Source organism: Bombina bombina, chromosome 5 (genome assembly GCF_027579735.1).
Source record: "Bombina bombina isolate aBomBom1 chromosome 5, aBomBom1.pri, whole genome shotgun sequence".
Taxonomy (NCBI): domain Eukaryota; kingdom Metazoa; phylum Chordata; class Amphibia; order Anura; family Bombinatoridae; genus Bombina; species Bombina bombina.
This window is the reverse complement of record NC_069503.1, coordinates 1,025,834,295-1,025,861,194: the sequence shown is the minus strand read 5'-3', so window position 1 is coordinate 1,025,861,194 and position 26,900 is coordinate 1,025,834,295. Positions and strand designations below refer to the sequence as shown.

Here is a 26,900-nt window from a genome sequence, read left to right as displayed (position 1 = left end):
ATCTGTTGGTGTGAATCTAAAGGATTCCCTTGGGACAAGGTTAAGATTCCTAAGATTCTATCCTTCCTTCAAGAAGGATTGGAAAAAGGATTATCTGCAAGTTCCCTGAAGGGACAGATTTCTGCCTTGTCTGTGTTACTTCACAAAAAGCTGGCAGCTGTGCCAGATGTTCAAGCCTTTGTTCAGGCTCTGGTTAGAATCAAGCCTGTTTACAAACCTTTGACTCCTCCTTGGAGTCTCAACTTAGTTCTTTCAGTTCTTCAGGGGGTTCCGTTTGAACCCTTACATTCCGTTGATATTAAGTTATTATCTTGGAAAGTTTTGTTTTTGGTTGCAATTTCTTCTGCTAGAAGAGTTTCAGAATTATCTGCTCTGCAGTGTTCTCCTCCTTATCTGGTGTTCCATGCAGATAAGGTGGTTTTACGTACTAAACCTGGTTTTCTTCCAAAAGTTGTTTCTAACAAAAACATTAACCAGGAGATTATCGTACCTTCTCTGTGTCCGAAACCAGTTTCGAAGAAGGAACGTTTGTTGCACAATTTGGATGTTGTTCGCGCTCTAAAATTCTATTTAGATGCTACAAAGGATTTTAGACAAACATCTTCCTTGTTTGTTGTTTATTCCGGTAAAAGGAGAGGTCAAAAAGCAACTTCTACCTCTCTCTCTTTTTGGATTAAAAGCATCATCAGATTGGCTTACGAGACTGCCGGACGGCAGCCTCCCGAAAGAATCACAGCTCATTCCACTAGGGCTGTGGCTTCCACATGGGCCTTCAAGAACGAGGCTTCTGTTGATCAGATATGTAGGGCAGCGACTTGGTCTTCACTGCACACTTTTACCAAATTTTACAAGTTTGATACTTTTGCTTCTTCTGAGGCTATTTTTGGGAGAAAGGTATTGCAAGCCGTGGTGCCTTCCATCTAGGTGACCTGATTTGCTCCCTCCCATCATCCGTGTCCTAAAGCTTTGGTATTGGTTCCCACAAGTAAGGATGACGCCGTGGACCGGACACACCTATGTTGGAGAAAACAGAATTTATGTTTACCTGATAAATTACTTTCTCCAACGGTGTGTCCGGTCCACGGCCCGCCCTGGTTTTTTAATCAGGTCTGATAATTTATTTTCTTTAACTACAGTCACCACGGTTTCATATGGTTTCTCCTATGCAAATATTCCTCCTTAACGTCGGTCGAATGACTGGGGTAGGCGGAGCCTAGGAGGGATCATGTGACCAGCTTTGCTGGGCTCTTTGCCATTTCCTGTTGGGGAAGAGAATATCCCACAAGTAAGGATGACGCCGTGGACCGGACACACCGTTGGAGAAAGTAATTTATCAGGTAAACATAAATTCTGTTTTTAGCTAACACCTCTCGTAATCCGTTAATACCACTGTGTATCCTGTTAACTTTTCCAAGCAGAATACAGAGGTCAATAGTCCCCTAACAAGCCACAAGCGGCCATGGTTAAGCAGTGATTACGCAGCTATTCAAGTCTGGGTTCTTGCCCCTGGAATAGTTCTGTTCTGTGTAGCAATTTTCCCTTATAGAGAATACCAATAGTGACCCGTGAAAGTCTACATCAACCTTACCAGTCCAGGGTAGAAAGTTAAGTGGTTTTATCTCTGGTTATAGTAATCTCAGTGAGATCTCGATTTTTCTTCCGTTTCGGAGAAACTTTCGACCAGCTCTGTGATGGTCCTTTAGTTGGTGGTTTTTGGAATGAAGGCTCAGGTCCCCCTGATCGAACATCAGAAGGATGGGGTTTTGAAAAGGAATGATTCAGAACCTCTGATAAAAGAGGCAAGTCTTGTTCAGTTCTGTAGACCACTGAGCGACCTTCATGTGTCACATTTAGGCTGAACGGGAATCCCCACTTATACCTGATATGTTTGTCTTGCAGGACTTTAGTGATGAAACGGACCTCTTTTCTTCTTTGTACTGTCGTGGGACTTAAGTCCAGATAGATCTGTAAATTATGGTCTAGATAGAGAATATTTGGGGTTGCTCTGGCTGCTTGCCATATTTTTACTTTATCAGTGTAACGTAGAAATCTCATAATTAAATATCGTGGTGGAGCATTTAGAGGAGGTGGGGGTCTCAGAGCCCTGTGTGCTCTATCTAATTCTATATCAGAAATTTGATCTTTAAGCAGAAACCTAAAAAGGCCTTGAAGATAATTAAAAATGTCCGTGTGTGAGACATTCTCCGGGACCCCCCTGATCCTCAAGTTATTTCGGCGCCCCCTATTGTCTAACTCTTCGACTTTCTCTTGCAATGTCTCTATTTGGCTGTATTGAATATTTGCCTGGGCAGTAACATTGTCAAATAGGGAGTTCAATGTGTCTTGTGATTCTTCCACATCTTCAATACTCTGCCCTATTTCATTGAGGTCCCTCTTCATATTAGCCAGATCTGTGGTTATGATATCTTTGAGGGCATCAAAGTCTGCTTTAGTGGGTAGTTTAGCAATATCTGCTTTAATTTGTGATGCGTAATCTGCAGGGATTTCAGGTGTGGCATTCTGAGGGGGTATAGGAATATTAATTGCTGGGGTTGGGGTGTCTGTTTCTGCGTTAGTGGTGTTTGAACTCTGGAAAAAGCTACTAACAGAAGTTGTACCTTTGTCCCCTTTCAATTTAGACTTAGCAGCCATTGTTTTAGTGCTGTTGTGCCTGTAACGCACGTGGCTATATACAGAAATTTTACGTTAAAGTCCCTCAGGTATAAAAGTGGATAATGTTATATGGTTGCATCAATAACTTATATTTGTTATAAGCTCCGATTTGTAAAAGCGAAGTGTGCCAGACATTCAAGTTTCTTATGCTTATGGCTGTATGAATCCTATGCAGGACACCCCTAGAGAATTAACCCGTTAAGTGCATCTTTTAGACATCTGTTATTTGCTGCCAGCTGGTCACTGCAATCATATGCCACCTTCACATGTCCTATTCAGCAAACAGACCACCCCCGTTTATGTATTTTTACACCCCACATTGTTATACTCAGCTCTTTGGAGATTGACTCTCTTCTGGCCACGTGGGTCAAGATGGCGCCGTCCAGCATACGGAGGCCGCATCAGAGAAGTAAGCGCTGCCGGTCTTATGTGCTCTCTCGTTACGTAGATACGAGGCTTCTGTCTGTGGTCCGCATTTCTCCTCTTTACTTGTTTTAATCCGGGTTGGAGATTCGGCAGTTGCGGCGGTGTGTTTGCGCGGGGATATACCTGCTCCGTCTGCTGCCGCTTTTAAAACAGTGATACATGCAGTCGCCGTTGATTTTTCTCGCCTACAGACAGACAGTGTAGCTTCCCCAACAGTCTTCTATGATATGTGTGCTTCAGACTCCATCTCACAGTATATTACAGCTCTAGGAATGGTATCTGTACACGGAGCTTCAGCAACCAGCAGCCATTTCCCTGCTCGGTCAAACTCCGCCCCAGGGTTTGGGTTTTTATTCAAATCTATTCATTGTCCCAAAGAAGGAAGATTCATTCAGACCAATTCTGTATCTGAAAACTTTAAATCGTTTTGTAAGAGTCCCAACTGGTGACTATAAGGACTATACTGCCTTTTGTTCAGCAAGGTCCATTTCATGTCCACAATAGATTTACAGGACGCTTGTGTTCACATTCTGATTAATCCAGACCACTTCTGAGATTCTCCTTTCTAGACAAGCATTACCAATTTGTCGCTCTTCCGTTTTGGCTTAGCGACAGCTCTGAGAATCTTTTCAAATGTTCTCGGTGCCCTTCTTTCTGTAATCAGAGAGCAGGGTATTGCAGTGTTTCCTTATTTGGATGATATCTTGGTACTAGCTCAATCTTTTCATTTAGCAGAATCTCACACAAAACAACTTGTGGGGTTTCTTTAAAGACATGGTTGGAGGATCAATTTACAAAAATGTTTCTCGATTCCTCAGACAAGGGTCACCTTTTTAGGTTTCCAGATAGATTCAGTGTCCACGACTCTTTCTCTGACAAGGGACGAATGAAGTTAGTTTTAGCTTGTCTAAACCTTCAGTCTCTATCATTCCCTTCAGTGGCTATGTGCATGGAAGTTTTAGGTCTCATGACTGCAGCATCGAACGCGATCCCCTTTGCTTGTTTTCATATGAGACCTCTACAGCTTTGCATGTTGCACCAATGGTGCAGGGATTATACTCCGATATCACAGTTGATATACTTAAATCCCAACATTCAACACTCTCTGACTTGGTAGTTAAACAATCACCTTATTGTTCAAGGGGCCTACCTGGACTGTGATCACAACAGAAGCAACTCTTTCGGGTTGGGGAGCTGTCTGGGGGTCTCTGATAGCACAAGGGGTTTGGGAACCTCAGGTGGCGAGGTTAACAATCAATATCTTAGAACTCAATTCAATTTCAAACAGACAATGTCACTACAGTGGCATATGTCAATCATCAAGGGGGGACTCGCAGTCCTTCAGCAATGAAAGAAGTATCTCTGATACTTTTCTTGGGCGGAATCCAACTCTTGTCAAATTTCTGCGATTCATATCCCATGAGTAGACAATTGTGAAGCAGATTATCTCAGTAGCCAGACTTTACATCCGGGAGAGTGGTCTCTCCATCCAGATGTGTTCATTTGGTACAGCTTGGCCTCTCGGGTTTTGGTATGCGGACCTTGTCCAGGATGTCCAGTTGCCAGTCTTGGCCACTTCCTTTAAGGCCAGACCTTCTGTCTCAGGGGCCGTTTTTCCATCAGGATCTCTAAATTTGATGCCATGGAAATTGAACTCTTAGTGCTTAGTCATAGAGGTTTCTCTGACAGTGATTAGCACCGATACAGGCTCGTAAGTCTGTTTCAAGGAAAATGTAAAAATGTATTATCGGGTTTGGAAAACCTATATTTCATTGTGGCCTACTCATGATTATTCTTGGCATTCTTTTAGAATTCCTAGGATTTTACAGTTTCTTCAGGATGGTTTGGGTAAGGGTTTGTCTGCTAATACTTTGAAAGGACAAATTTCTGCTCTTTGTTTTATTTCATAGAAAGATTGCTAAACTTCCTGACATTCACTGTTTTGTTCAGGCTTTGATTCGTATCAAACCCGTTATTAAATCAATTTCTCCTCCTTGTAGTCGCAATTTGGTTTTGAAAACTTTACAGGCTCCTCATTTTGAGCATATGCATTCTCTGGACATTAAATTGCTTTCTTGGAAAGTATTTTTTTTTTGGCTATCTCTTCTGCTAGAAGAGTTTCTGAATTGTTTGCTCTCTTGTGAGTCTCCTTATATGATTTTCCATCAAGATAAAGCTGTTTAGCGGACTTCATTTAAATTTTTGCCTAAGGTTGTGAATTCTAACATCATCAATAGGGAAATTGTTGTTCCTCCTTTGTGTCCTAATCCTAAGAATACTCTTGAAAGGTCTCTACATTCTTTGGATGTGGTAAGAGCTTTGAAATATTATGTTGAGGCTACTAAATATTTCAGAAAGACTTCTAGTCTATTTTTTCTGGCTCCAGGAAAAGTCTGAAAGCTTCTGCTATTTCTCTAGCTTCTTGGTTGTTACTTTTGATTCACAAAGCTTGTTTGGAGGCGGGGCAGTCTCCGCCTCAGAGAATTACAGCTCATTCTACTAGATCAGTTGCCACTTCTTGGCCTCTTAAGAATGAAACTTCAGTTGATCAAATTTGCTTCTATGCTTTTTTACTTTTTTTTTTTTTTACACCTCACTTCTTAGCTATAAGTTAAACTGAGGTATGAGTGAGGTGGGAGGTATATTTATAGGCATTTTGATGTTTGGGAAACTTTGCCCCCTCCTGGTAGGAATGTATATATCATACGTCACTAGCTCATGGACTCTTGCCACTATGAAAAAATTAATTTATCAGGTAAGTTCTTACATAAATTATGTTTTTTGCTGACGCTATCTTTACAGCAAATTTTCGTAAAGGGAAATCCCCTCTTTTTTCAAATGAGGGGTTGCATTTCCTGTGTTGTCCGGGGACCTAATTATAGGATCTGCAAATGACCCTGGTTACCCATCACAAACCATAAAGAAGAGCCTTTGCCTCTTGCTTCAAAGTTATTGTGGCACTAGGGATACAATAATGAGGAGATGAGGAGAGACCTGCAATTTAGCAATATATGCAATATAAAACCATTGCAGAAGATGTCTCTCTCTCTCTCTCTCTCTCTCTCTCTCTCTCTCTCTCTCTATATATATATATATATATATATATATATATATATATATATATATATATATATATATATATATATATATATATATATATATATATATCTATATCTATACATACACACAGAACACCCTCTTTGAATTCTATGGTTTTATATATCATGACATAATAAGAACCATCTGGTCCTTAGCAGGTCTTAAAATTAGGTAAATACAACCTTAGATGAACAACAACACATGAGATATTACACAGTGTCATGATTTATTTAACAAAAATAAAGCCATGCGTGAAAAATTAAGTACACCCTTATTGCTTCCATGGGAAGTAAGAGAATAAGTAGCAGCCAGGTGCTGCTAATCAAATGTTCTTGATTATCAGCCAGTGTGAACACCTCCATAAAAACTGAAGTTTTAGCAGTTTGCTGGTCTGGAGCATTCATGTATGTGTTAACACTGCTAACAATAGGAAAAACATCAGCAATGATCTTAGAGAAGCAATTGTTGGTGCCCATCAATCTAGGAAGGGTTATAAGGCCATTTCCAAACATTTTATTCACAAGTGGAAAACATTTAAGACAGTTGCCAATCTTCCCTGGAGTCCCAGCAAATTCACCCCAAGGTTAGACCGTGCATTGCTCAGAGAAATTAAAAAAACAAAAACCAAGAGTTACATTTCAGACTCTACAGGCCTCAGTCAGCATGTTAAAGTTTATATATTTTATATATATAATCCATTACTCTCAGAGCTAGTTGGTATATCTAAAGAGAAGCTGTCCTTATTACTCTAGTGATTTATATATTATCTCAGCATATCAAGCAATGGAAACCACTATTCTGTGGCCTCTCTTCTGAAAACCTATATAAAGCAGCAAATTCAAATGATTTCTCTATAAACTAGATATTCATGCTTCTGGCAGTTCCACATCTGGTAAGAGCTGCCAGAAAAAGTCCTCCATTTATCAGAGAGAGGACAAGGTTCATAGCTAAAGTATCTGTCTGCCTGTGTTTGAGACAAGCTAGGCAGCATCTGCTCCCTGCATTTAAGATTTCACAAGCAGTCTCTTGCCACTGCTCTCTTGCAACTGATCATGCAAGAGTGTAGTTTATCAATCATCCCAGAAATTAGTCTGGAATTGTCTTTGTATGTGTAGAGTTTGATCAGTGGTGCATAAAATAGGATTTGCTTGATATCAGGGGTTTTCTAGTTCGTCCTGCCTTTTGTATCTTACTGCTTTAGTGTTTCTTCATTGATAAGTCTTATTAGATTGAGCCAAGATGAATGAAAGTTAAAACCTTCTTGACAAAAATTCCATATCTTCGCTCAAATCCCTAAGTAACAATCACAAAGCATGCCTACCTTTATATTTATTGATTTTAAGTAAGACTGATGTCACATGATGGGAAAGTGTTTCATACACTAGTCGATGAGTGCTACGTATGGAAATGAGACAAGATATGCAAATTACACTTTGAAATTGCTTCATACAGTACTCTTCTCTGCCTTACCCTTTTCACTGTAAATTGTCTATTTGTTCATTTTTAATGCTTAATAATTGAAAAGCAGATAATTTGTGTGTGATCAATTGCAGTTATAGGGGCATAGAACCTTTTTATTATGATTACTGTAAAACTGAGGTTGTTTCCCCCTCCTCTGCTTCTAGGTATCTGAATAGCATTCAGACTATGTGCCCACATATCCTTCGCTATTTAACTACAGCAGTCATCACCAACAAAGATGTTAGAAAACGGAGACAAGTGCTCAAAGATTTGGTCAAGGTTATCCAACAGGTAAGGAAAAGTGCAGATGTGTTTCTACATAATTACACCCGATGGCCAACTTTGTGCTCATTTCAGTTTCCAAACCTATATTAGCATATTCACATACTTTTTTTTTATTTTTTTTACTTCTGCTATTTTATGACTTGCCCTCCAGCACTTTTCAAATACATACATTTTGGCTAGTGACACTGATGTACAGGGTTTTACCAACCCTGCAACAGTCACCTGTTTGGTTAAACTAGAAAGGGTTGCTTAACCCTTTCTGCGACAGTTTGTCAATGTCTAGCCACTCCAGGCAAGCTTGTGACTTTATTCAGTGGGTGCAAGGATTAACGCTCGTCTGTACTAGGCCCAAAAAGTTGTTCAAACTCCACCTTAAAGGACCAGTCAACATAGTAGATTTGCATAATTAACAAATGCAAGATAAGACAATGCAATACCACTTAGTCAGACATATCTTTAAAAATAGTCAGAAAAAATCTACTGCCATTTGAAGTTCAATTTCCACTCCCCTGTTCCATATGACAGCCATCAGCCAATCACAAATGCATACACATTTATTCTGTGAATTCTTGCACATGCTGAGTAGGAGCTGGTGACTCAAAGTGTAAATATAAAAACACTGTGCACATTTTGTTGATGGAGGTAAATTGGAAAGTTGTTTAAAATTGCATGCTGAATCATGAAAGTTTAATTTTGACAAGTGTCCCTTTATGATTATTATATGTGAAATCCTAAGGAAAAACATAGACTAACACTTTAAAAATTCCAAAACACTATTTGTCAGAAATTAGTTTAAGAAACACAATACTGTTACTAGTCTCTTTGGTAATGTGATTTAAATATTAGAGGCAAAAACTTAATAAAGGAACATTTATGATGAACAAAAAAGAGTCAGTTCAATTATATAAAAAAAAAAGATTTAACAAACACATACACACAAAGCAACAGTTTTTAAAATAAAAAGGATAAAAATAACAGAGCCTTTAACAACAAGTCCAGCACCAGTGTCCTATTTGTAATGGGTATACAATCTGTCCAAGTACAGCACAAACCTATACTGGGATCCACAAAGCCAAGAAGCAGCTGCACAACCAAGAAATTCCTTCTTTAGATTTGTATTAAGGCGCTTAAAAATAACTGTTTTGGGCTAACTGCTCTTAGTCATGTGAACCATGACTAAGGACAGTTAGTCCTTAATGTTGTGACTTTTAAACTCCATAAAAATATAAAGTAATTTCTGGTTTGTGCTGCTGCTTGGTTTTGTAGAACCTATAACTTTAACAGAATAGCCTCTGTTCCAGCGAGATGGCAGACATATGGTCAGACTATTGCCCACAGCCTTCTATGTAGAAAGACAATATAAATCCAAATTGCAAGTCCTGGCTGAATTTTATATGATAACTTATATTGTTGCAATTAAATTTCTTTTTATTGAGGTTAAAATCAAATTACAACATGGATCGAAGATACACAATATACAGAAACAGAAAGAAAAAGATACACCTCACAATATGAACATATATCACATGTACAGATTCATTTCTGTAGCCAAAAGATCCATATATATACAAAAAAAATCAAACATAACATTAGATCTTAACCTCCCTTTTCCTAGCTTGAACCACTTATATTCTAAGCATATGGATAACTTCTGAAACATTTATTCCAAAAAGAGAGCGAAACGCAAAAACGCTTCTTAGTTAATTAGTACAAAAGGAACAAACAAAAAAAAAACGAAAAAACAAAACATTAATTTAGGTTTTACTTTATGTAACATTATATGGCCAGAAACCTCAGCGTCCAAATAAACATACCAGAAAGCAGAGAAGGGGTGGGGGGGGGGGGTGGGGAGAAGCGGAGAGAGGGAGGAAAAAAAAAAAAGATATATCTTTTTATATCTTTTCTTGTGATAAAAAGGGGAAAGTTCTGCAACAAAAATAAAATTTTCGGGAATATAATTGTTTTGATTATCATACATCTGGCCGATATTGACAAAAAATATAGATTCCATTTTTTCAAATCGTCTTGAATCTTATCAAATAATTCAGAATAATTTAGTTGGTACCATTCACTAGGGTTCCTAGTGATCTTAATCCCTAGATAATTGATGGCCATAACTTCTCTAAAGATGATATAGTTCAAACTTTGCCTTGTTTTGTTTACCCATAATAGCTTATAACCTGAAAAGGTACTAAAATCTGTAACGATTTGAAGGACACATGGGATAGACTTTACAGTATCTTGCAAAAACAAAAGTATGTCGTCTGCGTATAATGATATGAGTAGCGTTTCCTTACCTATCTTAACTGGTTGTATTGTTTGCCGGATGTGAACTGCCAAAGGTTCCAAAGCCAGGTCAAATAGGAGCGGGGATAATGGACAGCCCTGACGTGTTCCTTTTTCTAAGATAATATGCTGTTAACTCCCCGTTCACTAGAAGCTGTGATCTAGGCTTGTTATAGACCACTCTCACCAGATCTACCACCCGACCAGAGAAACCGAATTTTTCAAGGGAAGTTATAAGATGGTTCCACTCAATGGAGTCAAAAGCTTTTTCAGCATCTATAGTGATTAAAGCGAGATCTTTTTTTATAGAATTGTGGTAATCCTTACTGCCCGGCTGGCAGATATGGCGACAGTGGTCCACCACTGTCAGGACTCTTCTCATATTACGGACCGAGTTCCTATCCGGAATAAAGCCTGCCTGATCCGTATGAATATAATTGCCATAAAAATTTTATAGTCCTGGTTTAACAGGGAAATTGGACGATATGATGTTAACTCATCTAAATCTTTCCCTTTCTTATGTATAAGAGTCACGATAGAATCCGAAAAGTAGGGGGATTTTAAAGCTTGTCTTAAAAAGTAGTCATTATATATATTCTTTAATGTGGTGCCCACTGTGTCTGATAATATTCTATAAAATTCAATCGGAAGGCCGTCTGGGCCAGGTGCTTTCCCTGTTTTTATCCTTTGTATTACCTTGACTATTTCTAACTCTGTTATTAACGCGTTGATTTGGTTGAGATCCTCCGATGAAATACTAGGTAATTTAATTTTTTCCCAGAATTGTGCCTTAGCACTTTCATTTATTCCACCACTGGTATAAATATTACGAAAGTATTTAAAAAAAGCATCCCGAATATCTGAGGGTTGTGTTAATCTTATTCCCATCCTTAATTGCTGATATAATATTTTTCTTTTGTCGAAACTTTACTATTTTTACTAAATATTTAGCTGAAATCCCCTGATACCCTTGATACTTGGCCCTCACCTTAAAATCTTCTCCCGCCCATTTCTCTATGAGAAAATCCTCTCGTTCAGTTTTAAAGGCAATATATTTGTTCCAATTTACTTGATTCTGGGATTGAAGAAATCTATTATATGCGTTTCTAAGCTGATTTGCCAACTGTAGCTCCCTTGCTTTAAATCTGCGCGTTAGCTTCACCATGTAAGCCTTAATTTCTCCTCGCATGACTGCTTTCCCTGCTTCCCAGAAGGTTTCTGGTTTGTCTTGATATTCAATATTCTGATCCCCATACTCCTGCCGCTTTACTTTCAGACAATTCGTAAACTGTGCATTTTGACTCATGTATGTTGGGAAACTGAACGTATTCCCAGGACTTCTATTTTTTTTTCCTGGCCAGACCCGCAGGCTAATAATAGCATGATCGGATATCGAGATATCCGCTATCTGAGTTTCAATCTCCAGCCTAGCTACTTGCTGATTTATCAGAAATATGTCAATGCGTGAAAAGCACCTATATGCCTTAGACTCACACGTATATACTCGATCATCCGGATGTTGGCACTGCCAGATATCCGTCAATTTTAATGTCTTAATATAATTTCTGAAAAATTTAGCTTCCCTTTTATGCGATTGACTGCTTCTGGTTTTAGACCTATCCATCTCTGGATACAAGGTAAGGTTCATATCCCCGGCTATAACCAAGTTCTGCTCTAAATATGGTAAAAGTTTTTGTTGTATTTTTTGCCAGAAGTCTTTATCAAGTTTATTGGGGGCATATATGTTGCAGAAGACCCAGGTTACCCCCTCTATCTGTAGAACTATAAACCTACCCAAATGATCACATTCTTGTTTCAAAATCTTGTAATTAAGCTTTCTATTTATCATAATGGCCACCCCCCGCTTACGCTTACTGCAAGGTGTTGCTACTATTTCTGCCACCCAATTCACTTTCAATTTTTCTATTTCATGGCCCTTTAAATGCAGTTCTTGAAGGAAAGTGATATCTGGGGTCTCTCTTCAACAATCTCAGAACATTTTTTCGTTTTATGGGGGAAGTTATTCCACCCACATTCCACAAAACTACTTTTAAGGGTTCTGCCATTTTATTCCTCTAACCCCGCAAGCCAGCTGAGGAAGCAGGGAAAAAGGGAAGGAGGGAGGGTAAAAAAAAAAAAAAAGGAAACCCAAGGACAAGCCGCTCTCCCCCCCCCCCCTCTGAAACTTTTTATTACACTTGACATTCTAAAATTCTGATACATCATCCTTATATAATACATACTTATTAAATGGAAGCTTCCCTTCAGACTTCTATATTATTCTATATTATTCTCCTGACAAAAATCTTTTGCTTCCTTGACTGAGTTTAGCATTACTCTCCCTTCCATAGTTAAGGCATTTATTCTTGCAGGATATATCAACATTGCTCTTAAACCAGCCTTAATTAGCCCTGAACAAAATGGTGCCATTACCCTCCTCTTAGAAGCTGTTTCAGAGGAGAAGTCCTGAAACAACAGGATTTTTTTCCCCTCAATTGTTAATCCTTGTAATTTCCTGTACTGCTGCATAATGTTAATCTTGTCTTGGAAATTTAGGTACTTGATTATAACCATCCTAGGACGTGAATTTCCCTCTGTAGAGGTCCTGACACTTCCAACCCTATGGGCCCGTTCTACCTGGAGTGTATCTCTGTCTGTCTGGATCCCTAATATCTTGGGAAGTGTGTTAGCAGCAAATTTCAGAAGATCCTCAAACTCTCTCTGGGAGTCCCACTACCCGGACGTTATTCCGGCGGGATCTATCCTCTAAATCTTCCACTTTCAATAAAAGTGCCTTAATTTTATCTGTATTCTCCCCTATAATTATATCTTGGGTATTTAGCTTGTCTTCTGCTTCTGAGACCCTAGCCTCCATTTCTGAGATTCTAACTGAGAACAGTCTTATTTCCTGAGATAAATCTATAATCTCCTTTTTAACCAATTCAAATTGAGGAAGTAAGAGTTCTGCTAACTGATTTATTGTCATTTGTGTATCTTGATTTATACAGGAACTTTCAAGACTGCTCTCAGTCCCTATATCTTGACCTGTTTTCTGTTTTCTCTTTGGGGGCATCGCGGGAGATTTATTTTTTGCGCCTGTCATATATTTATCCATGGAAGTTTAGGGGGGTGGATTCCTTTTTAAAGTAAATACACTCTATACTCTGGTTTCTAGGCCTCCCTAGTTTGTGCACATGTCTTCAAACTTTTAAACCTCTGACTGTCTATAACCTGCATGGGCCTATTCGCATACCTTACTACAGCTTAACACCAGGCTCTATTATATATAGTCTTATTGAATTCATACAATCATACACCTTTATAACTTTGCGGCCAGTTCTATCTGAGCTGTATGTGTGCCAAAAATCTCTATTCCCTGAATCCTATGCCCTGTTCCCCCTTTTTCCGTCTTCCTGACCCCTTACCCTTTAGATTTACCAGTGTGCAGTGTTACATATAGTACATTAACAAAAACTGTGCAGGTGTATAAGTCTGTTTATGGTCTAGGTAAAGTGAGAAAATAGACCTATAATCAGATTCTCTTATACCAGTGCCTTGTGTTGTATTACCCTTTTGTCATGTATTAATCAAATATTCTATATTTTGTAATTGCTTAATACTATTCCAGTATCAGCCATTGCTGTTATTTTACACCTTAAAAAACGTGCCTATTTAAATGAGGAAAAACATATACACAGACCATGACAAACAACCAAAAAAAGGAAAACAAGAGAGAGAGACAAACCAGCAAAAAGAAAAAGAGGAAAAGAAGGAAAAAAAAAAGAGGAAAGGAGAGAGAAAAAAGAATAAAGAGAAAGAGAGGAAGGCAAACAATAAAATTCTTGACAATATATAAAAGTTTATGGTCTGTAGCCAGTTAGTGCCTTTTTACAGAGAGTTTGTCATCTGACTGCTTCAGCCTGCTTGACCACTGCAAGAAAAAAAAAAAAACAAGCAATTCTGTGCTGGGCCTCTGTTTTGTCGTATTCCAACAACTATCAGCCCCTTTACCAGTCCTAAGTCAGGTAAATGTATGGCAGGATGTAAATCTCCTTACAGTCTTTATTTCAGATAGATATTATAACGAGCAGAGCCTTTCAATTATCTTATAGTACAACCTGCTCCTTATTCTGCCTGCTCTTACAAGCGTTGATATCTATATGTTAATCCATTATTAGATTTAGGATCCCATCTGTTATCCAACTTGTCTTTTTTAACAACAGTCATTAGATGTGTATTAACTTTTATGCACTCCTTTCACCCTTACTGTTCAGTCTCGACCAACTAGTAAGTTTTATGGCAAGTTTTCCGGGTTAATATGAGGCACCCCCTGCGTTTAAATATATCCGGCCCTCTTTTACTATGCTTCGCTGTGAATATTGAGGACAGTTCAACAGGTTCCCCCTTATTACTTACTTACCCCCGCTCCTCTTCACGGCATATGTTGGGCTTGCATTTCTTCTCGGGCGACTCTCCCTCCAACCGGGTCTCTGTGTGTATGCTGTGCTTGGGGCCACCGTACTCCAACGAGTCGGACGCCACTTCCCCACACACTGCCCGGCCCGTAGAGATGACGTCACCTGCCTTCGCCGACTTACGTGGGGGTAAGGTAGCTCCAAGCTCTGCAGCTTTCAACGGATCGTTGCTTGCTCCACACCGGTAAGTGTTCTTTCTCTCCGTTTTTTCCTCTGTCGACCACTTGTAACTTGCTTATGGGGGTTAGCTTCTTACTTCCTGGGCTCCTTCACAGCTCACTCCCGGTTAGTCTCACAACTAGTCTTCAGCTCTTAATCGTGATGGGCGGTAGTCCTTATCGCACAAGGGGCATCTCTCTCCCGGGACAAATACACTTCTTTGCAACTCAGTTCAGTTTGTTCCTTTTGTATAAACTTGTCTGTCTGTAGCTGTGGTGGCGGCTGGCAGCCATCAAACGTTAGCGCTGCCCTTCACACTCCTTGCCGCCCCCTCCTCTGTGTTCTTGCGGCTGTGTCCAGACAGCTTAAAAAGGAATATGTAGACTTCCTACTGCCACTGCAATTTCCCCAGGCAGGGTACTTCTTTTTCCCCCAGCAATAGGGCTCTGTGGCTGGGTATACGCTGGTCAGTGCTCCACCATCAAGGGAGCAGGAGTGTGCACACCTTCCTCAACGCTCCACCCACAGGAAGTCAACTTATATTGTTAGTTATGTATGTATATATATATATATATATATATAATACACATATCCTTATAAGCAATCCCATTGTGACATCATGAGGATTACTTTGATACAATTAACAAACATTACATATACTGTAACATAATAGTGATTAAAACAAGTATTAAGATATCATAGTGTTTAAACTCTAATTGACCTAAGGTTTGTGTCTTAATAGGGTCAATGTTTTCTGTCACTCTGTGTTGACATCTTTGCCTTAAAAAAAATCACTGTCCTGAGAAGAGCAGATTGTACGTTATATCTGGTTCTCTCCATGTAGGTAATAAAAACAATTCTTTCCAAAAACGTGCCTTTTCTTTCTAATGACACGGTAAGTACATGGATCATCATCAATTACTGTTGGGAATATCACTCCTGGCCAGCAGGAGGAGGCAAAGAGCGCCTCAGCAAAGCTGTTAAGTATCACTTCCCTACCCACAACCCCCAGTCATTCTCTTTGCCTCTAGTGCAAGGAGTTGGTGAAGTAATTGTGTCCTGATTAAGATTCTCCTATCAAGTTTATTTTATTTATTTTTATTTTGAAGTCCGGGCCGGATTGCTTTGATCTTCCATCACAATTTGGGTATAGCTGGTCTCCACGTTAGTCTCTTGAGCAAGGCTGTGGTAGCTTTAAATCAGTTAGGAACTTGTAAAGTGGGCTTTGCTGCATTTTCCTAATGTTTCTGCCCTGGTATAGAAAGCCTGAGTGTTTACACAGGTCTCTGTAAGGAGTGTCATCCTCTCAAACTTTGTGAGTTGTCTGACTGCCGGACGGCAAGAATGCAGGTAAGTGCCTTTGTTCTTCTGGGTCTAGAAGGCTGGCACTATGGGGTTAAGGACCCTCTGCTGTTAGTGGGACAAATACTGAGGGATACTCAGGGCAGTATGCAGGCACATTAGCATGAGACTTGGAGACTGTGTTAATCTCCTTTATAGTAAGGAAGGGGTTAACCACCTTGAGGCTTAAATCTAACTTGATTTTGTATCTGTACTTGGGCAGCTTCCTCTTATGTCTGAGGGTTTCCTGTCTAAAGAGAGCGCATGGGCGCCATTTCTGAGGAACTGCGTAGCTGGTAACTCGCATTGCCTTATGAGAAGCAATGTCGCTGAGTTGGGGCCCGAGGTCATGGGACCCGCAGGCAGTCCTGATAGATGCTGTGGCGGTCCCTTGGAATTTCAGTCTAGCATACCTGTTTCCTTCGTTCACTCTCCTTCCAAGAGTCATTGTTCTGATCAAGCAGGAGAGGGTGTCGGTAATTATAGCTCCGGCGTGGTCTCGGAGGATCTGGTATACAGACCTAGTGGAAATGTCATCCTTTCCACCTTGGAGAATTCTTCTAAGGAAGGACCTTTTACTTCTGGGTCCCTTCATTCATATCATTCTCTGAAGCTGACTGCTTGGAGATTGAATGCTTAATTTTATCTAAGCGTGGGCTTTCAGAGTCGGTCATTGAGACCTTGATCCAGCCTCGTAAGCCTGTGACTCATAGGATTTACCTTAAGATATGGCGTAAATATTTGTATTGGTGGGAATCCATAGGATACTCTTGGAGTAAAGTTAAGATTCCTAGGATTTTGTCCTTTCTCCAGGATGGTCTGGAGAAGGGTTTGTCAGCCACTACTCTGAAGGGTCAGATTTCGCCTTCGTCTATTTTGTTGTGTAAGCGTCTGGCGGATGTGCCAGACGTGCAATCGTTTTGTCAGGATTCGACCTGTCTTCATTCCTGTTACTCCTCTCTGGAGTCTTAATCTTGTTCTTAAGGGCTTACAACAGGCTCTGTTTGAGCCTATGCATTCCTTAGATATTAAGTTGTTATCTTGGAAAGTTTTGTTTCTTGTTGCTTGTTCCTTTGCTCGGAGAGTTTCGGAACTCTCTGCGCTACAGTGTGATAACTCTTATCTTCTCTTCCATTCTGATATGGTGGTTTTACATACTATGTTTGGTTTCCTGCCTAAGGTTGTTGTGTTTAAAAATATTTTTCAGGAAATCGTTATTCCTCCTTTTGTTACATTTGCCTCAGCTGAGGCTGCTTTTGGGAGAAAGGCTCTTCAAGCAGTGGTGCCTTCTGTTTAGGTTACCTGTCTTATCCCTCCCTTATCTGTGTCCTCTAGCTTGGCTATTGATTCCCAACAGTAATTGATGATGATCCATGGACTCACCATGTCATTAGAAAGAGAACAAAATGTATGCTTACCTGATTTTTTACAGACTGTTTCTTTGTTATATAAAACGCAGGCACCTCTGCACCTTGGGTTATTTCCTTTCTCTTTTTTCCCTTGGTCGAATGACTGGGGGTTGTGGGTAGGGAAGTGATACTCAACACCTTTGCTGTGGTGCTCTTTGCCGCCTCCTGCTGGCCAGGAGTGATATTCCCAACAGTAATTGATGATGATCCGTGGACTCACCATGCCATTAGAAAGAAAAGGCACATTTTTGGAAAGAATTGTTTTTATTACCTACATGAGGAGAACCAGATATAAGGTGCAATCTGCTCTTCTCAGGACAGTGATTTTTTTAAGGCAACACAGATGTCAACACAGAGTGACAGAAAACTTGTCAAAGAAATAAATTTCAGGTAAGCATAATTTTTTTTTTTTTTTTTTTTTTTTTTTTTTTTTTATGGTTCTTATAAGAATTTGTAAATAGCAGACCCCTGAAATCATGATGTCTTCATGACAGGGACCTTATTTAAAGGATATTACCTACTGAGGATTAGCCAACCTTTTTATTCTTGATTTAAATTTTTTTTTTTATTATCTAGATCCCTCACAACATGGAAAGTACAAGAGTAGTAATTTCACATAGTATGGTTAGTGAGCTTAATATCCTCCCCCACTACCGCAGGGCAGGACAGCAATGGTATACGATTCTATGTCTGGGTAAAGATCCGGGTAATAAACAAATAACAAGTATTCACATTTATAGTAACTAGCTCTAACTAGAGATGGAGCCTTGCCCTTCTATACTATGCATCTTCGATTGAACCATATTTGTCAAAGAGTGGTGTATATATCATTTCTTCAGCTGCCTATGACATGTGCTGTCGTAGCAATTCTGGCTCCAAGATATAACACATATGGAGAACTAAACTGATTCATCCGTGTATACCAATAGATTGTATACTACTCATCTCACTTCTAATATTTGTTGTAATTAAAAAAGATTTATTTTTCCAGTTTCTGAAATTAGTTGTCTGTATTATAACTGCAAATATGGCAAATTCGTTGTCTTTTTAGGACTTTCCTTATTGCTATAGCCATTTAAAGACCTTTTTCTTCTGTTATGTGTGATCAGTCCACGGGTCATCATTACTTCTGGGATATAACTCCTCCCCAACAGGAAATGCAAGAGGATTCACCCAGCAGAGCTGCATATAGCTCCTCCCCTCTACGTCAGTCCCAGTCATTCTCTTGCACCCAACGACTAGATAGGATGTGTGAGAGGACTATGGTGATTATACTTAGTTTTTATGACTTCAATCAAAAGTTTGTTATTTTACAATAGCACCGGAGCGTGTTATTACTTCTCTGGCAGAGTTTGAGGAAGAATCTGCCAGAGTTTTTTTACTATGATTTTAACCGGAGTAGTTAAGATCATATTGCTGTTCTCGGCCATCTGAGGGAGGTAAAAGCTTCAGATCAGGGGACAGCGGGCAGATGAATCTGCATTGAGGTATGTAGCAGTTTTTATTTTCTGAATGGAATTGATGAGAAAATCCTGCCATACCGTTATAATGACATGTATGTATACACTTCAGTATTCTGGGGATGGTATTTCACCGGAACTACTCTGTTAAAAGTCACTAATCCTTTTAATAAGTATTTATCATGTTAAACGTTTTTGCTGGAATGTAGAATCGTTTACATTGCTGAGGTACTGAGTGAATAAATATTTGGGCATTATTTTCCACTTGGCAGTTGTTTGCTTTTAATTGTGACAGTTTCGTTTCTCTTCACTGCTGTGTGTGAGGGGGAGGGGCCGTTTTTGGCGCTCTTTGCTACGCATCAAAAAATTCCAGTCAGTTACTCTTATATTTCTCCAACATAGGTGTGTCCGGTCCACGGCGTCATCCTTACTTGTGGGATATTCTCTTCCCCAACAGGAAATGGCAAAGAGCCCAGCAAAGCTGGTCACATGATCCCTCCTAGGCTCCGCCTACCCTAGTCATTCTCTTTGCCGTTGTACAGGCAACATCTCCACGGAGATGGCTTAGAGTTTTTTAGTGTTTAACTGTAGTTTTTATTATTCAATCAAGAGTTTATTTTAAAATAGTGCTGGTATGTACTATTTACTCAGAAACAGAAAAGAGATGAAGATTTCTGTTTGTATGAGGAAAATGATTTTAGCACCGTAACTAAAATCCATGGCTGTTCCACACAGGACTGTTGAGAGCAATTAACTTCAGTTGGGGGAACAGTGTGCAGTCTCTTACTGCTTGAGGTATGACACATTCTAACAAGACGATGTAATGCTGGAAGCTGTCATTTTCCCTATGGGATCCGGTAAGCCATGTTTATTAAGATAGTAAATAAGGGCTTCACAAGGGCTTATTAAGACTGTAGACTTTTTCTGGGCTAAATCGATTCATTATTAACACATATTTAGCCTTGAGGAATCATTTATTCTGGGTATTTTGATATGATTATATCGGCAGGCACTGTTTTTGACACCTTATTCTTTAGGGGCTTTCCCTAATCATAGTCAGAGCCTCATTTTCGCGCCGGTATGGCGCACTTGTTTTTGAGGACAGCATGGCATGCAGCTGCATGTGTGTGGAGCTCTGATACATAGAAAAGTCTTTCTGAAGGCATCATTTGGTATCGTATTCCCCTTTGGGCTTGGTTGGGTCTCAGCAAAGCAGATTCCAGGGACTGTAAAGGGGTTAAATATAAAAACGGCTCCGGTTCCGTTATTTTAAGGGTTAAAGCTTCCAAATTTGGTGTGCAATACTTTTAAGGCTTTAAGACACTGTGGTGAAATTTTGGTGAATTTTGAACAATTCCTTCATACTTTTTCGCAATTGCAGTAATAAAGTGTGTTTAGTTTAAAATTTAAAGTGACAGTAACGGTTTTATTTTAAAACGTTTTTTGTGCTTTGTTATCAAGTTTATGCCTGTTTAACATGTCTGAACTACCAGATAGATTGTGTTCTGACTGTGGGGAAACCAAGGTTCCTTCTCATTTAACTATATGTATTTTATGTCATAAAAAAAAAAAAAAAAAAAAAAAATGATGCCCAAGATGATTCCTCAAGTGAGGGGAGTAAGCATGGTACTGCATCATCCCCTCCTTCGTCTACACCAGTCTTGCCCATACAGGAGGCCCCTAGTACATCTAGTGCGCCAATACTCCTTACTATGCAACATTTAACGGCTGTAATGGATAATTCTATCAAAAACATTTTAGCCAATATGCCCACTTATCAGTGAAAGCGCGACTGCTCTGTTTTAGTAAATTCTGTAGAGCATGAGAACGCTGATGATATGGTTTCTGAAGGGCCCCTACACCAGTCTGAGGGGGCCAGGGAGGTTTTGTCTGAGGGAGAAATTTCAGATTCAGGAAACATTTCTCAACAAGCTGAACCTGATGTGATTACTTTTAAATTTAAGTTGGAACATCTCCGCGCTCTGCTTAAGGAGGTGTTATCCAATTTGGATGATTGTGATTATCTGGTCATTCCAGAACCACTATGTAAAATGGAAAAGTTCTTAGAGGCCCCGGGGCCCCCCGAAGCTTTTCCTATATCCAAGCGGGTGGCGTACATTGTTAGTAAAGAATGGGACAGGCCCGGTATACCTTTAGTACCTCCCCCCATATTTATAAAATTGTTTTCCTATAGTCGACCCCAGAAAGGACTGATGGCAGACAGTCCCCAAGGTCGAGGGGGCGGTTTCTACTCTACACTAGCGCGCCACTATACCTTAGAAGATAGTTGTGCTTTCCAAGATCCTATGGATAAAAAATTAGAAGGTCTGCTAAAGATTTTGTTCAGCAAGGTTCCCTTCTACAACCAATTGCATGCATTGTCCCTGTCACTGCAGCCGCGTGTTTCTAGTTTGATGAGCTAGGAAAGGCGATTATTAGTAATTCTTCTTCTTATGAGGAGATTATGGACAGAATTCGTGCTCTTAAATTGGCTAATTCTTTCACCCTAGACGCCACCTTGCAATTGGCTAGGTTAGCGGCGAAAAAATTCTGGGTTTGCTATTGTGGCGCAGAGCGCTTTGGTTAAAATCTTGGGCAGCGGATGCGTCTTCCAAGAACAAATTGCTTGACATTCCTTTCAAGGGGAAAACACTCTTTGGCCCTGACTTGAAAGAGATTATCTCTGATATCACTGGGGGCAAGGGCCACGCCCTTCCTCAGGATAGGTCTTTTCAAGACCAAAAATAAACCTAAGTTTCGTCCCTTTCGCAGAAACGGATCAGCCCCAAGGGCTACGTCCTCTAAGCAGGAAGGTAATACTTCTCAAGCCAATCCAGCCTGGAGACCTATGCAAGGCTGGAACAAAGGAAAGCAGGCCAGGAAACCTGCCACTGCTACCAAGACAGCATGAAATGCGGGCCCCCGATCCGGGACCGGATCTGGTGGGGGGCAGACTCTCTCTCTTCGCTCAGGCTGGGGCAAGAGATGTTCTGGATCCTTGGGCGCTAGAAATAGTCTCCCAAGGTTATTCTCTGGAGTTCAAGGGGCTTCCTCCAAGGGGGAGGTTCCACAGGTCTCAGTTGTCTTCAGACCACATAAGAAGACAGGCATTCTTACATTGGGTAGAAGACCTGCTAAAAATGGGAGTGATTCATCCTGTTCCATTAGGAGAACAAGGGATGGGGTTCTACTCCAATCTGTTCATAGTTCCCAAAAAAGAGGGAACGTTCAGACCAATCTTAGATCTCAAGATCTTGAACAAGTTTCTCAAGGTTCCATCGTTCAAGATGGAAACCATTCGAACACTCCTTCCTTCCATCCAGGAAGGTCAATTCATGACCAAGGTGGATTTCAAGGATGCGTATCTACATATTCCTATCCACAAGGAACATCATCGGTTCCTAAGGTTTGAATTCCTGGACAAGCATTTCCAGTTCGTGGCGTTTTCTTTCGGATTAGCCACTGCTCCTAGGATTTTCTCATAGGTACTAGGGTCCCTTCTGGCGGTGCTAAGACCAAGGGGCATTGCTGTAGTACCTTACTTGGACGACATTCTGATTCGAGCGTCGTCCCTTCCTCAAGTAAAGGCTCACACGGACATTGTCCTGGCCTTTCTCAGATCTCACGGATGGAAAGTGAACGTGGAAAAGAGTTCTCTATCTCCGTCAACGAGGGTTCCCTTCTTGGGAACTATAATAGACTCCTTAGAAATGAGGATTTTTCTGACAGAAGCCAGAAAAACAAAACTTCTAGACTCTTGTCGGATACTTCATTCCGTTCCTCTTCCTTCCATAGCGCAGTGCATGGAAGTGATAGGTTTGATGGTAGCGGCAATGGACATAGTTCCTTTTGTGCGCATTCATCTAAGACCATTACAACTGTTCATGCTCAGTCAGTGGAATGGGGACTATTCAGAAGATACAAGTAAATCAGAGGACCAGAGACTCATTCCGTTGGTGGCTGTCCCTGGACAACCTGTCACAAGGGATGACCTTCCGCAGACCAGAGTGGGTCATTGTCACGACCGACGCCAGTCTGATGGGCTGGGGCGCGGTCTGGGGATCCCTGAAAGCTCAGGGTCTTTGGTCTCGGGTAGAATCTCTTCTACCGATAAATATTCTGGAACTGAGAGCGATATTCAATGCTCTCAAAGCTTGGCCTCAGCTAGCGAGGGCCAAGTTCATACATCAACCATCAGGGGGGAACAAGGAGTTCCCTAGCGATGGAAGAAGTGACCAAAATCATTCTATGGGCGGAGTCTCACTCCTGCCACCTGTCTGCTATCCACATCCCAGGAGTGGAAAATTGGGAAGCGGATTTTCTGAGTCGTCAGACATTGCATCCGGGGGAGTGGGAACTCCATCCGGAAATCTTTGCCCAAGTCACTCAACCGTGGGGCATTCCAGACATGGATCTGATGGCCTCTCGTCAGAACTTCAGAGTTCCTTGCTACGGGTACAGATCCAGGGATCCCAAGGCGGCTCTAGTGGATGCACTAGTAGCACCTTGGACCTTCAAACTAGCTTATGTGTTCCCGCCGTTTCCTCTCATCCCCAGGCTGGTAGCCAGGATCAATCAGGAGAGGGCGTCGGTGATTTTGATAGCTCCTGCGTGGCCACGCAGGACTTGGTATGCAGATCTGGTGAATATGTCATCGGCTCCACCATGGAAGCTACCTTTGAGACGAGACCTTCTTGTTCTAGGTCCGTTCGACCCACTCCAGCTGACTGCTTGGAGATTGAACGCTTGATCTTATCAAAGCGAGGGTTCTCAGATTCTGTTATTAATACTCTTGTTCAGGCCTGAAAGCCTGTAACCAGAAAAATTACCACATAATTTGGTATATCTGTTGGTGTGAATCTGCAGGATTCCCTTGGGACAAGGTTAAGATTCCTAAGAGTCTATCCTTCCTTCGAGAAGGATTGGAAAAAGGATTATCTGCAAGTTCCTTGATGGGACAGATTTCTGCCTTGTCTGTGTTACTTCACAAAAAGCTGGCAGCTGTGCCAGATGTTCTAGCCTTTGTTCAGGCTCTGGTTAGAATCAAGCCTGTTTACAAAATTTTGACTCCTCCTTGGAGTCTCAACCTAGTTCTTTCAGTTCTTTAGGGGGTTCCGTTTGAACCCTTACATTCCGTTGATATTAAGTTATTATCTTGGAAAGTTTTGTTTTTGGTTGCAATTTCTTCTGCTAGAAGAGTTTCAGAATTATCTGCTCTGCAGTGTTCTTCTCCTTATCTGCTGTTCCATGCAGATAAGGTGGTTTTGCGTACTAAACCTGGTTTTCTTCCAAAAGTTGTTTCTAACAAAAACATTAACCAGGAGATAGTTGTGCCTTCTTTGTGTCCTAATCCAGTTTCAAAGAAGGAACGTTTGTTGCACAACTTGGATGTAGTTCGTGCTCTCAAATTTTACTTAGCAGCTACTAAGGATTTCAGACAAACTTTGTCTTTGTTTGTTGTTTATTCTGGTAAACGGAGAGGTCAAAAAGCAACTTCTACCTCTCTCTCCTTCTGGATTAAAAGCATTATCCGATTGGCTTATGAGACTGCCGGACGGCAGCCTCCTGAAAGAATCACAGCTCACTCCACTAGGGCTGTGGCTTCCACATGGGCCTTCAAGAACGAGGCTTCTGTTGATCAGATATGTAAGGCAGCGACTTGGTCTTCACTGCACACTTTTTCTAAATTTTACAAATTTGATACTTTTGCTTCTTCTGAGGCTATTTTTGGGAGAAAGGTTTTGCAAGCCGTGGTGCCTTCCATTTAGGTGACCTGATTTGCTCCCTCCCTTCATCCGTGTCCTAAAGCTTTGGTATTGGTTCCCACAAGTAAGGATGACGCCGTGGACCGGACACACCTATGTTGGAGAAAACAGAATTTATGTTTACCTGATAAATTACTTTCTCCAACGGTGTGTCCGGTCCACGGCCCGCCCTGGTTTTTTTTAATCAGGTCTGATAATTTATTTTCTTTAACTACAGTCACCACGGTAACATATGGTTTCTCCTATGCAAATATTCCTCCTTAACGTCGGTCGAATGACTGGGGTAGGCGGAGCCTAGGAGGGATCATGTGACCAGCTTTGCTGGGCTCTTTGCCATTTCCTGTTGGGGAAGAGAATATCCCACAAGTAAGGATGACGCCGTGGACCGGACACACCGTTGGAGAAAGTAATTTATCAGGTAAACATAAATTCTGTTTTCCTGCATGATCCGGTTCATCTCTGACAGATCTCAGGGGTCTTCAAACTTCTTTGGAGGGAGGTAGATTCTCTCAGCAGAGCTGTGAGAATTTTATATTGACTGTGAATAAAAACGTTGCTCTGTAATTTTTATGTCAAATTTAATTATTGTTATTTTACTAATGGGAACAAACCTTTGCTAAAAGTTGTGTTGTTTTAAAGTTTGATGCTATAACTGTTTTTCAGTTCATTATTTCAACTGTCATTTAATCGTTTAGTACCTCTTTGAGGCACAGTACGTTTTTGCTAAAAAAGATTATAACCAAGTTGCAAGTTTATTGCTAGTGTGTTAAACATGTCTGACTCAGAGGAAGATATCTGTGTCATTTGTTCCAATGCCAAGGTGGAGCCCAATAGAAATTTATGTACTAACTGTATTGATGCTACTTTAAATAAAAGTCAATCTGTACAATGTGAACAAATTTCACCAAACAGCGAGGGGAGAGTTATGCCGACTAACTCGCCTCACGCGGCAGTACCTGCATCTCCCGCCCGGGAGGTGCGTGATATTATGGCGCCTAGTACATCTGGGCGGCCATTACAGATAACATTACAAGATATGGCTACTGTTATGACTGAAGTTTTGTCTAAATTACCAGAACTAAGAGGCAAGCGTGATCACTCTGGGGTGAGAACAGAGTGCGCTGACAATACTAGGGCCATGTCTGATACTGCGTCACAGCTTGCAGAGCATGAGGACGGAGAGCTTCATTCTGTGGGTGACGGTTCTGATCCAAACAGATTGGATTCAGATATTTCAAATTTTAAATTTAAATTGGAGAACCTCCGTGTATTACTAGGGGAGGTCTTAGCAGCTCTCAATGATTGTAACACCGTTGCAATACCAGAGAAACTGTGTAGGTTGGATAAATACTTTGCGGTACCGGCGAGTACTGACGTTTTTCCTATACCTAAGAGACTAACTGAAATTGTTACTAAGGAGTGGGATAGACCCGGTGTGCCGTTCTCACCCCCTCCAATATTTAGAAAGATGTTTCCAATAGACGCCACCACTCGGGACTTATGGCAAACGGTCCCTAAGGTGGAGGGAGCAGTTTCTACTTTAGCTAAGCGTACCACTATCCCGGTGGAGGATAGCTGTGCTTTTTCAGATCCAATGGATAAAAAATTAGAGGGTTACCTTAAGAAAATGTTTGTTCAACAAGGTTTTATATTGCAACCCCTTGCATGTATCGCGCCGATTACGGCTGCGGCAGCATTTTGGATTGAGTCTCTGGAAGAGAACCTTAGTTCATCTACGCTAGACGACATTACGGACAGGCTTAGAGTCCTTAAACTAGCTAATTCATTCATTTCGGAGGCCGTAGTACATTTAACCAAGCTTACGGCTAAGAACTCAGGATTCGCCATACAGGCACGTAGGGCGCTGTGGCTAAAATCCTGGTCAGCTGATGTTACTTCTAAGTCCAAATTACTTAATATACCTTTCAAGGGGCAGTCTTTATTTGGGCCCGGTTTGAAAGAAATTATCGCTGACATTACAGGAGGTAAGGGCCACGCCCTACCTCAAGACAAAGCCAAAGCTAAGGCTAGACAGTCTAATTTTCGTCCCTTTCGGAATTT

The 26,900-nt window shown here is 40.8% G+C and overlaps 1 protein-coding gene across 1 annotated transcript in view; it reads left to right on the top strand.

Moving 5' to 3' along the window:
• Positions 1-26,900, top strand: part of EIF3E (eukaryotic translation initiation factor 3 subunit E) — a 166,363-nt gene that overhangs the window by 125,189 nt on the left and 14,274 nt on the right. The window contains exon 8 of the mRNA XM_053715283.1: positions 7,824-7,950. Coding sequence (XP_053571258.1) covers positions 7,824-7,950 — 127 coding nt within the window. The remainder of the gene's footprint in view (positions 1-7,823; positions 7,951-26,900) is intronic.